The 11,999-nt window shown below is 41.2% G+C and overlaps 1 protein-coding gene across 1 annotated transcript; it reads left to right on the forward strand.

Annotated features, from left to right (window-relative positions):
* The first annotated feature begins 4,010 nt into the window (after positions 1–4,010).
* LOC139406106 (acyl-CoA-binding protein-like) lies at positions 4,011–9,245 on the forward strand. The gene is made up of 4 exons (XM_071148582.1): positions 4,011–4,163; positions 7,039–7,156; positions 7,259–7,321; positions 8,726–9,245. The coding sequence occupies exons 1-4, from the start codon at positions 4,155–4,157 to the stop codon at positions 8,797–8,799; spliced, it is 264 nt and encodes an 87-aa protein (XP_071004683.1). The 5' UTR covers positions 4,011–4,154; the 3' UTR covers positions 8,800–9,245.
* The last annotated feature ends 2,754 nt before the right edge of the window (positions 9,246–11,999 follow it).

The following is an 11,999-nucleotide window of genomic DNA, read 5'->3' on the forward strand; positions in this document are numbered from 1 at the left end:
TCGGGTTTTGTTTCATTAAATGTATTGTTATATATATATATTGTTATAAGGAAGTGTGAGACTATTGAAACATGTAACTTTCAGAGTTTTATTGTTGTTATTAATATAGTTTACAGAGTGTTAAAAGTGCTGCTGTTGCTAGCCAGCATGCCTTTCTGTGATGCAGACGGTTCGCTGAGCTGCCGACTGGTGCTGGCATTGCATTATGAGAGATGTAGTTTTGTCCTCTACGGTCTAAATGGAATAGAGGCGATTTCACGTTGTAACTTGTTTATGTTGCAGTGTTTTTGTACATGAGTTGTTGTATTTTGGTACTGTCAACACTGAAAGCACCTAGCAATGTATTGGGGATGTGAGACAGGATATGTGTTTTACCTTTCTTCATGCTCCTGTGTAGAACAACTTGTCAGATGGTGCATTGGAGACTGATGTGTTCCTGTCCTGTCTTTTCACAATACTATTGCAGATCAACATAAAAGCCTAAAAGACAGCCATGGTGTCGCTTATCATTTCTTGGTTTTTTTGTGGTTCATAAGAAACCCGCTACAGATGTAAACTCCTGACCCACTGGGAATATGATGAAAGAAATAAAAGCTGAAAGAAATAATTATCTTCGCTATTATTCTGACATTTCACATTCTTAAAATAAAGTGGTGATCCTCTGACCTAAGGCAGGGCATTTTACTGGGATTAAATGTTAGAAATTGTGAAAAACTGAGTTTAAATGTATTTGGCTAAGGTGTATGTAAACTTCCGACTTCAACTGTAGCTAGTTTGTAGCGTGCTAGTAATACCTGGGTAGAGGGATGCCTCATGGAGGCAGTCCAAATCTCACGTCATATAGCTGGATTGGCTAACAGCCTTCCTAGACACGGATATCTAGGGAAAGTGACCCGTTCATGCTCTGACCCACTGGTCACAGGCTGTTGCTGACAGTACACACAATTCACACAGAGCTTAGTTTACGCTACCGGGACCTGGGAAGATGAGATGCGAAAAATGGGAGGAATATGGCTAAGCTAACTTGAAGAGAAGAAATAAGACACAGTGCGTGGTCTGGCGTATGGTTTTATATGAACCACGCTGTCACGTCACTGACATGACATGACTTTATTGTTATTGTTACTCAACCTGCGTGGAGCACGAGGGATATAATCCTTGCTTTCAACCATGCTGATGGTCTGAAAGGTATGAGTCAGAACTACTTAAAGGTCTCAGAGCAAGTGACGTCACTGATTGAAACACCACTAGCACCATTTCACACCGGTTACATAAGGATGTATGAGCAAATATGAACATTTTCACATATCTGTGACATAGCTCTCTTCAATTTCTTCCTTGAAATCAGTTTCCCATTTTATCTTGATTGCTTCTGAGCTATCAGGTGGATATTCAATCAACTATTGATAGAACTTGGCAATCAACTTCTTTGGTGTTGCAGCTTCTTTCAGTATTTTTTCAATGTTACATGGTTTAGGTTCATCCAGATTCTGTTGAAGCGATTGAATAAGATTTTTTTAGTCGTAAGACATTAAGGAAATATATATTAGATAAACCCCATTTTTACTTAATGATTGAATGACAGAGCCATCATAGTACATATGCTCAACATTCAAATCCAATTTTATTGGTCACATACACATGGTAAGCAGATGTTAATGTGAGTGTAGCGAAATGCTTGTGCTTCTAGTTCCAACCGTGCAGTAATATCTAACAAGTAACCTAACAATTTCACAACAACTACCTTATACACACAAGTGTAAAGGAATATAGAATATGTACATATAAATATATGGAGGAGCGATGGCCGTGCAGCATTGGCAAGATGCAGTAGATGCCACTTTGGAACCAGGGCGCGGTTGAATAAAACATCTTACATTAAAATTTCCTTAACCTTAAATCTGTTTTTTAAGGCAAATTCCTAATTAAATATGGAAGGTGCACAATCCATGGCTACAAAGCAAACTAGCTGTTTTTAACCAGGCAAGTCAGTTAATTCTTATTTACAATGACTGCCTACCACGGTCAAACCCTAACACAGACGACGCTGGGCCAATTGTGCGTGCCATATAGGACTCATATAGGAATCAAACCAGGGTCTGTTGTGACGCCTCCAGCATTGAGATGCAGTGCCTTAGACCGCTGCACCACTCGGGAGCCCTAGCTACCTACTCTGTAAGTTAGCTTGACGTGCTAGAAAGTATTAGCAACGAGTTGAGAGAAAAAAAGTAACGAAAATAAACGTGTTTTATTAACTGGGTTATAAACTCTGTAGTGTTACGCCTCACCTAGTAGACTGTCGTGTGTCCACCAATCGCGTTAATGTGGTCATGCTTTAAATTAAATTAAAAAAAATCTAAATACAGGTCAACAATTTACATTCTTACATCATACAAAACAGACGGCAGGTGTTAACGAGAAAATACTGAAACAAACAAAAAAATATAACAAAAAAATAAACAATTCTAGTGCAATTGTAATCACTGAAAAAAACGTATTGTAATGATTTAGGAAAATGTTATTCTTGTTATTGTTCACAAGGGTTAATGTTTTAATAAAATAGTTAAATTCAATCAAAAATAATTGTAATTTTGGTATAGAATTTTGTAATTTTTGTTTGTGTATGAAGTATTTGGCAACAAGAAAAATTTTAAAAATCCAAATTCAAAATTCACAATCATTTTAGTGGTCTTGTTATCATTGCAATAGTAACATATATCTTTCATGCCAAAAACATAGGTAGTGTTCATAATGGTAAATAAGTATTTTGCAAAGTTTTCCCAAAATTCGGACACAAATGTACATTTACATCATCAATTGCCACAAATTTGGATATCATAGAATTACATGGATATATCTTATGTAAAATTTTAAAGTGCACTTCCTTAACTTTGTTTGGTATACAATATTTGTTAATGTGGTGCAGCACGCGGTTGCTAAAATAATCTTCACACAATACCTTCTTTCAAAGTCAGGGCATGATCACGGAGTTTCTAAAAGTAGAGAAGAAACATTGCGAGAATTCCGGGAACGCTTGTGAAGCAGACCAGGTTTGGGGTTTGAGAAGTCAAATGGCGAAGTGAAAAAGTATTCCTTAGTTGTTAGTTTTCTCGAAATCTAAAGGCACAACCTATATTCGAGACAGTTTCTTACGTATTTGAACATGTTAGTAGTCCAACCTCGTGAAAGTGACAAACGTTATTATTTTCTTCCAAAACGACTTAATATCGAAGGAGTGCATTTTGATTTGACGGCTTGCACATGCGCAGTTCGGCGCAAGACGACCGTTAGACCTGAAGGCGTTTCTCTGCGCATGAGTTTAGCTAGCCAACGTAGCCATGACATGACCTTACAACCGTGATCGGGGAGTTCTATTGGAGAAGCAGTTTCTACCTGTCTGCGGTATCACGGTTGTCTTGAAAGCACCGTGATACCGCAGACAGGTAGAAACTGCTTCTCCAATAGAACTCCCCGATCACGGTTGTAAGGTCATGTCATGGCTACGTTGGCTAGCTAAACTCATGCGCAGAGAAACGCCTTCAGGTCTAACGGTCGTCTTGCGCCGGTTGAAGTCAGTGATCTTCAGTTCGGAAAGTCGGAGCTCTAGAAAGACACCCTGGTATCCGACTTGGAATTCCGAGTGGGTGACCGTTCAAAACGATTTTCCCAGTCGGAGCTCGTTTTTTCCCGAATTCCCAGTTTTTGTGAACGCGGCATTAGTCAAGAAACCTGCCTATTTTCCTCTAAAATACGAAATGTAATGATTCCAAAGCTATACGATATTACAGAGAACAAGTGAATTATCTCACATCTCGGAACAGATTTGTAATGTTTCTTGTTGAGTAAATTCATGCTATTGTTTTTTTTTCTTTAGCTAGCGCCCAATTGACTCCCATTCACTCCTTGAAGAGCGCGCGTTGCCCAAAATGCACCGCGCGTCCCATTGACAACGCATGGGCAACGTCCACAATATGCGTTGGAGTTTCCCATCTCCTCAAAAGTATCTCTGGCCCGATCGGGGATTTCTATTGGAGAAGCAGTTTAGACATCTTCATACTAAAGCATATTTTTTTGTCTACTCCGTTATTTCTGATCTGTGGACTCCAGTAGTGTTCTAGGACTATACGAAGGGTCTTCTAAAGGAATTTTAAATCATGTCTGAGGTATGTATCGAATTTGTATTGTTTTGGGTATTATATTGTAGTTACCATAATCAATGATGACATGCATAGCAAAATTATTATGGTGATTTTCAGTTTCAAGTGCAGGTTCGCTAAAATGTGTCAACTTGGCTTTGTCGACTAACATTACCGTTAGCACTGTTAACGTAATGGTGTTTAGCTATCTACTTAATAAGCTATAACAAAATAGTATTATTGTTTTAGCCAACCTGCTTTGAATTTAGTATAACACATTCTAAGGAGCTGGCACTTGACTTGGCACCACTAGTTGTCCCCGTCAGTTTTGTATCAAATTTGAATTAAATTCCGCTAACTCGGTTATTGCCTTTTTTTAAGCGGAGCCATTCCCATGCTCCCAGCCGATGAAACGACCCCGTTTAATTTGTTTGCCAGCTCAATGTCTGGTTTCACTCCCAAACTAGGGGATTGCGTTTGCCACAACTGTCACCCTGCTTTAAGGGTGTGGAGCGGCTTTCGACATAGCCCAAGGCGCTGATTGTGTGTGGACTAAAATACACGCTCCTGGGTTGTATATCATTGCTTGCCTATATATTATCATGGTGAGAAGAAGCATGTTAAAGTTATTATAGCAAACGTTGACTAGCGTATAGCTGGTTTGGAGTTATAGGATGAAGGAAGAAGTGTTGGCGTTATGCTAAATTATTTCATCATAACAGGATAACTCTAGGCAAGAAGCGCCCGGAACGAAGGTTTTGAGGCCAGTTTCTATGTTCTGCCATTCTGGGCTCAAGTTGCTCAATATAATATAATGTCATCATGACTTTGATGTGGTTTTACTGCCTGTAGGCTAGGAAAAATGGACCCAGATGAGATCAAAGTTCAATTTATGCCAGCACTGACTCTATCAATCGCTCCAGTGATTATCTGGCTCATGGATGGGCAACTGGAGGCCCACGGACCGCTCCTCTCGATAGCCCCTCCCCTCCTCAGTCGGGGTCTTAGCTTACTGTTGCTAGTTAGAATAGTAAACAAAAATATAAACGCAACATGTGAAATAAAAGATCCCATAAATTGTTCATATGCACAAAAAACATATTTATCTCAAATTTTGTTAACACATTTGTTTACATTCCTGTTAGTGACAGTACACAGGTGCACCTTCTTCTGGGGATAATAAAAGACCACTCTAAAATGTGCAGTTTTGTCACACAACACAATGCCACAGATGTCTCAAGTTTTGAGGGAGCGTGCAATTGGCACTAGAACTGTTGCCAGATAATTTAATGTTAGTTTCTCTAATCATAAGCCACCTCCAATGTTGTTTTAGAGAATTTGGCAGTAAGTCCAACTGGCCTCAACTTCAGACCACGTGTAACCACACCATCCCAGGATCTCCAAAAAACATCTTCTTTACTTGCGAGATGAGACGAGCCACTCGGAGGGCTGATGAAACGGGGTTTGTACAAACAAACAATTTCTGCACAAACTGTCAAACAGTCTCAGGGAAGCTCATCTGCATGCTCGTCGTCCTCACCAGAGTCTTGACCTGACTGCATTTCGGCATCGTAACCGACTTCAGTGGGCAAATGCTCACCTTCGATGGCCACAGGCATGCTGGAGAAGCGTGCTCTTCACAGATTAATCCTGGTTTCAACTTTACTGGGCAGATGGCAGACAGCGTGTATGGTGTCGTGTGGGTGATAGGTTTGCATCGTTGTGAACAGAGTGCCCAATGGTGGCGGTGGGGTTATAGTTTAGGCAGGCATAAGCTACGGACAACAAACACAACTGCATTTTATCGATATCAAATTGAATGCACAGAGATACCATGATGAGATCTTGAGGCCCATTGTCCTGCCATTCATACGCCGCCATCACCTCATGTTTCAGCATGATAATGCACTGCCCCATGTCACAAGGATCTGTACACAATTCCTGGAATCTGAAAATGACCTAGTTCTTCCATGGCCTGCATACTCACCAGACATGTCACCCATTGAGCATGTTTGAGATGCTCTGGGTTGATGTGTACAATAGCGTGTTCCTGTTCTAGCCAATATCCAGTAACTTCACACAGCCATTAAAGAGGAGCGGGACACAATTCCATAGGCCACAATCAACAGTCTGATCACCTCTATGCGAAGGAGATGTGCCGCGCTGCATAACGCAAATGGTGGTCACACCAGGTACTGATTGGTTTTCTGATCAATGCACTTACCAATGAGCAACTGAAATCTGACACAGCGGTTGCATTAAGGAGAAGTCCATCTTTAATTCTGTGAATAACACTTGTATCTTTTATGAATGTTTATTTATCAGTATTTCTGCAAAGTCACCGGATGTTTTGGAATCAAAACATTACTGCACGTAACGCGCCAATGTAAACTGAGATTTTTGGATATAAATATGCACATTATCGAACAAAACATACATGTATTGTGTAACATGATGTCCTATGAGTGTCATCTGATGAAGATCATCAAAGGTTAGTGATTCATTTTATCTATATTTCTTTGGCTGGAAAAATTGCTGTGTGATTTTTTTTGACTTGGCTATGACCTAACATATTCATATGTTGACACGATGGGTAGATTAACAAGATGTTTATCTTCATTTGCTGTATTGGACTTGTTAATGTGTGAAAGTTACATATTTCTAAAAAATATTTTTGAATTTCGCGCGCTGCCTTTCGCGCGCTGCCTTTCGCGCACTGCCTTTCCGCTAGCGGAACCCCTGCCCTAGAAAGGTTAACCCTTTTCAGACATAGATCTGCTCATTCTACTGTAAGGTTGCTGCCATTTTCTAATGACACTGTACAGGAACCTGTCCATCATATAACTGATTTAACTTGGGAGCAGCAATTTTCATGTGCATATTTTGCTTCCCCTCCATCCAGGTGGATTTTGATAAGGCTGCAGAGGAGGTGAAGCATCTGAAGGCTAAGCCAGCAGATGTGGAGATGCTCAGGGTCTACGCTCTGTTCAAACAGGCCAAAGTGGGCGACATCAACACCAGTAAGCCAGTCGGCGTCCTTCCAGTGCTTTGTGATACCCCTCCTTTCTAGAAGTCTCATTGTATAGTCATTTGATTGTGTGTGTTTTTCTTTGTTTCTGAAGCTTGTCCTGGGGTGCTGGATTTCACTGGGAAAGCCAAATGGGACGCCTGGGAGAAGGAGAAAGGTGTGTTTCCTGTAGCCCTTCCTCATTTAGCCTGTAGAGGGCACTGCTCAAATCAAACTTTATTTGACACATGCGCTGAATACAACAAGTGTAGACTTTACCGTGAAACGCTTACTTACAAGCCCTTAACAACAGTGCAGTTCAAGAAGAAGAAAATATTTACAAAGTAGGCTAAAATAAAAAGTAATAATAAAAAGTAACACAGTAACAATAACGAGGCTATATACAGGGGGCACCGGTACCGAGTAATCTGATAATCTGTACATGTAGGTGGGGTGAAGTGACTATGCATAGGTAGCAAACAAACCGAGTAGCAGCAGTGTACAAGAGGGGGGTCAATGTAAATTGTCCGGTGGCAATTTTTATGAATTGCTTGGGGGTAGAAGCCGTTGAGGAGCCTTTTGGTCCTAGACTTGGCGCTCCGGTACCTCTTGACGTACAGTAGCAGAGAAAACAGTCTATAACTTGGGGGACTGGAGTCCCTGACAATTTTATGAGCTTTCCTCTGACACCGCCTATTATATAGGTCCTGGATGGCAGGAAGCTTGGCCCCAGTGATGTACTGGGCCGTTTGCACTACCCTCTGTAGCGCCTTACGGTCAGATGCCGAGCAGTTGCCATACCAGGCAGTGATGCAACCGGTCAGGATGCTCTTGATGTTGCAGCTGTAGAACCTTTTGAGGATATGGGGGCCCAATGCCAAATCTTTTCAGTCTCCTGAGGGGGGAAAAGGTTTTGTCGTGCCCTCTTCACGACTGTCTTGGTATGTTTGGACCATGATAGTTTGTTGGTGATGTGGACACCAAGGAACTTGAAACTCTCGACCTGCTCCAATACAGCCCCGTCGATGTTAATGGTGGCCTGTTCGGCCCGCCTTTTCCTGTAGTCCACGGTCAGCTCCTTTGTCTTGCTCACATTGAGGGAAAGGTTGTTGTCCTGGCACCACACTGCCAGTCCTCTGACCTCCTTCCTATAGGCCGTCTCATTGTTGTCAGTGATCAGGCCTACCACTGTTGTGTTTGGCCACGCAGTCGTGAGTGAACAGGAGGGGCCCAAGTACACACCCCTGAGGGGCCCAAGTACACACCCCTGAGGGGCCCAAGTGCACACCCCTGAGGGGCCCCAGTGATAAGGATCAGTGTGGCAGACGTGTTGTTGCCTACTCTTACCACCTGGGGGTGGCCCGTCAGGAAATCCAGGATCCAGTTGCAGAGGGAGGTGTTTAGTCCCAGAGCTTAGTGATGAGCTTCACCTAAATTAGGGGATCAGTGTTACACAGCTGTGGATCTCCTCAGCTCAATGCATTTACACTGTCATAAAGTATACTGGTTGAGACAGACAGTTCTTAAACAGTAACTCATTCTTAACTAAATGGGTTTTCCTTTTCTTACTTGACTCCCATAGGGAAGAGCAAAGAGGATGCCAGGAAGGAGTACATTGCCTTGGTAGAGGAACTGAAAGGGAAGTACGGAGTCTAAGAAATGACTGACTGACCGGGCCGTCCGCTGGCAGTGTAGAACCAGCCCACACCTCGTCCCTGTCAGGTGCCTTAATCCCAATGAGTATGCCCGTTTCTACAAGACCTGGGGAAAATGCATATGTCAAACCCTTTGTAATTCTAGTGGTGCACTTGGTTTAGCTGAGGTAACTTGGTTTAGCTGAGGTATGTGCAAGGGTGGTTGGAGTTTGCATTTTATGGACTATTCAAATGGTTCCATTGTACAGAACAACCTAAATCAAGCACACCTCAAATGACATATGCGTTTTACCCAGGAATGTTTGCTACTGTGCATTGCACTAAGAATACAGGACCAACAAGCCACGTACAGAGACAAACCGTCCTCCACCATCAACTTCCTAGTTAATGTTCTCAACTGGTTGTTCAGCCCACAACCTCCATAAAGTTTACATTTGTTTGAACTTTTCTGTTGTCAAGCTTGGTTATTTTATGAGAGGAGATTATATAATTTGCCTTGCATCACATACCCAGTAAACCACAAAATGTACACTTTGTCACTCACAACTGTGCCCCTTTGCACATTCAAAACATTTGTATATTCAGAAAATGTATAAGGGTCAAAGACATATAAGGTTTTCAAAGTAGCAAAAAAATGAAACAGCAATTACACCTCCTTAAAAGGCTTTTTTTTTTTCAGTGGAGTGTCACCTATGCCGTTATATTCAAGAATAAAGCCAATAATTCATTTTTATTGTGATTCATATGAATGTACCCTAGTAAAATGTAATTCAGTAAAACACGTTAAAAGTGTTTAAAAAATACAAAAAAATCTTCATAATCACAAGGTTCATGCCTAGACTGGCAGGAATATAACTACCCAGAAAAAATGAAATTTTATTTTGAATACCACATATTTGATGTGTCACGGGTACAACTCAAAATTTGTTGAAGGTTTTTCACAAAACCTTCCTACCTTTGGCCTCCCGGGTGGCGCAGTGGTTAAGGGCGCTGTACTGCAGCGCCAGCTGTGCCATCAGAGTCCCTGGGTCTGTCGTAACCGGCCGCGACCGGGAGGTCCGTGGGGCGACGCACAATTGGCCTAGCGTCGCCCGGGTTAGGGAGGGCTTGGTCGGTATGGGTGTCCTTGTCTCATTGCGCACCAGCGACTCCTGTGGCGGGCTGGGCGCAGTGTGCGCTAACCAAGGTGGCCAGGTGCACGGTGTTTCCTCCGGCGCATTGGTGCGGCTGGCTTCCAGGTTGGATGCGTGCTGTGTTAAGAAGCAGTGCGGCTTGGTTGGGTTGTGTATCGGAGGACGCATGACTTTCAACCTTCGTCTCTCCCAAGCCCGTACGGGAGTTGTAGCGATGAGACAAGATAGTAGCTACTACAACAATTGGATACCACGAAATTGGGGAGAAAAAGGGGTAAAACATTTTTTTTTTTTTTAATAATACCTTCCTGCCTTGCACTGAGAAATTCTAAATCTATGAAAATATCTTTCACTTCATCCTATGAGATTTGTTTTGTCTCTGAGTCAACAAAACAAAGTTATTGTATTTTAATATAAAATACTGGTGTTATACTGTATGACGCTATTTTGTTACACTGAATGACACTCATAGCAACACTTTGCACAAACACGGTACATGCATTGCTTGTTCTTGAGATCACATAATGGAAGACAGTAACTCGGAAACGCTTGAGGTTTTCAGCAACCCTCTTTGGCTCAACCTGTCAACTATGTGTTTCACATTCTCGTGATCGAGACACGCACAGGTGTTGTGGTCATGTGCCTTCGGCTTTGTAATGTAAAATGGCCGCAGTTGTAAAAACTGTCTGTATGACAGTGAGTGTCCCATCCACCTCTGAATTGTACTCTGCATGGAGTTCTTTTAGAGATTTCATGAGTATGCGCCTCTGAACCTTCTTCATTTGCGTGACCGTGTCTTCCCTGAGAGAAAGCAACTATTTTCATTTCCACTGAGAAATGCAATGACCTGTGTTTTCCTCACTAAAGATATATATTTTTTCCCTTGTGGCCTGTATTTTTAAGTTGGATTGCGTTTTAATTTATTTGACCTTTGCATGCCCTTTCGTAATTTGTTGCTTTTTTGTTGTGATTGTTTTAGTTTCATTTCCAGTTGAAGAATTTTCTACTTTAGTTTTAGTTTTTCCTTTTGCAACCGCTTACAACGCTTTGATACCTTTTTCACTTTTTCTGGAGTGGCGGAAGCAAGTGGTGCTCCAGTGTTTGAGATTGAGGCTCAAGGGATTTCTCTAGTTCTGGAGTCAAGGACTCAGATGGTTGTTCTAGCTCTGGAGGTGCAAATTAATGTTGTACTTTTTCAAGTTGTTCAGGGGGCTGCTCAAAAGCGTTTCCGTCAGTGGATACAGGAGTTAAGTTCATCACCACATTAATTTGTTTTTTCACTGCGCCCCCTCTTATTTAATCTAAATTTGTCCCTCTTTTTTCCAGCATCAGATTGTGTTATTGTATAGATTGGTGGATGATCAGGTTTGACATCCTTCTTTCTTCTCTGATAGCTAAAAACGAAAATGTAATAGTTATGACACTGGCACAGAATAGAATTTGCATCCATTAAATGTTATTAGTAGTCTATTAATAGTAGGCTATACAATGATAACACTTAATCAAAGTTTAAAAGTTAAATCAACTCCCTCTCCCTTTCTCAAACATGACATGTTTTGTTACTATTTCATTGCTAATGTTAATAATAATCACTTTACTATAATCTGCGGCAGCACTTGACGTTGCATTAAATTGCATTATTACACGATTATTACATGGTAGTTCATGTTGTAATTATGCATTGTTACACTGTCACTGCTCAATTTCTGTAAATTTCAATGCAATTTACACAAATGCAATTTCAAGATACCTACACAAAATAGCTACATCAAATGCCCATCAAACTACTTCAATTCAAACTTGTACAGTCTTGATTTTTCATAAAGGGCCCCAAGCAGCTATTAACTAATATAATTCACAATCCATTTTTAATTCATAATTATGTGTGTGTGTAATATTATATTAACTAATATAATCCATCAGTTATATCTTAACTGCAGTGCAATAAAAAAATAACTACAGTGTAATAGTGCAACTTAATGTTGCGTTAACCACCCAGCTTTATATCCTATTATATCCTATTCTGTTGCTGACAGTAGCGTGAAACCATGAAAACAGTACCTTGCTT

The sequence above is a fragment of the Oncorhynchus clarkii genome, chromosome 3, assembly GCF_045791955.1.
Source record: "Oncorhynchus clarkii lewisi isolate Uvic-CL-2024 chromosome 3, UVic_Ocla_1.0, whole genome shotgun sequence".
Taxonomy (NCBI): domain Eukaryota; kingdom Metazoa; phylum Chordata; class Actinopteri; order Salmoniformes; family Salmonidae; genus Oncorhynchus; species Oncorhynchus clarkii.

Bases quoted from the DNA above. Each gene is read 5' to 3' on its own strand.
- LOC139406106 (XM_071148582.1), top strand. The intron at 7,157-7,258 runs GTAAGCCAGTCG...TTGTTTCTGAAG, and splicing joins AGTGGGCGACATCAACACCA to CTTGTCCTGGGGTGCTGGAT. The intron at 7,322-8,725 runs GTGTGTTTCCTG...TGACTCCCATAG, and splicing joins CGCCTGGGAGAAGGAGAAAG to GGAAGAGCAAAGAGGATGCC.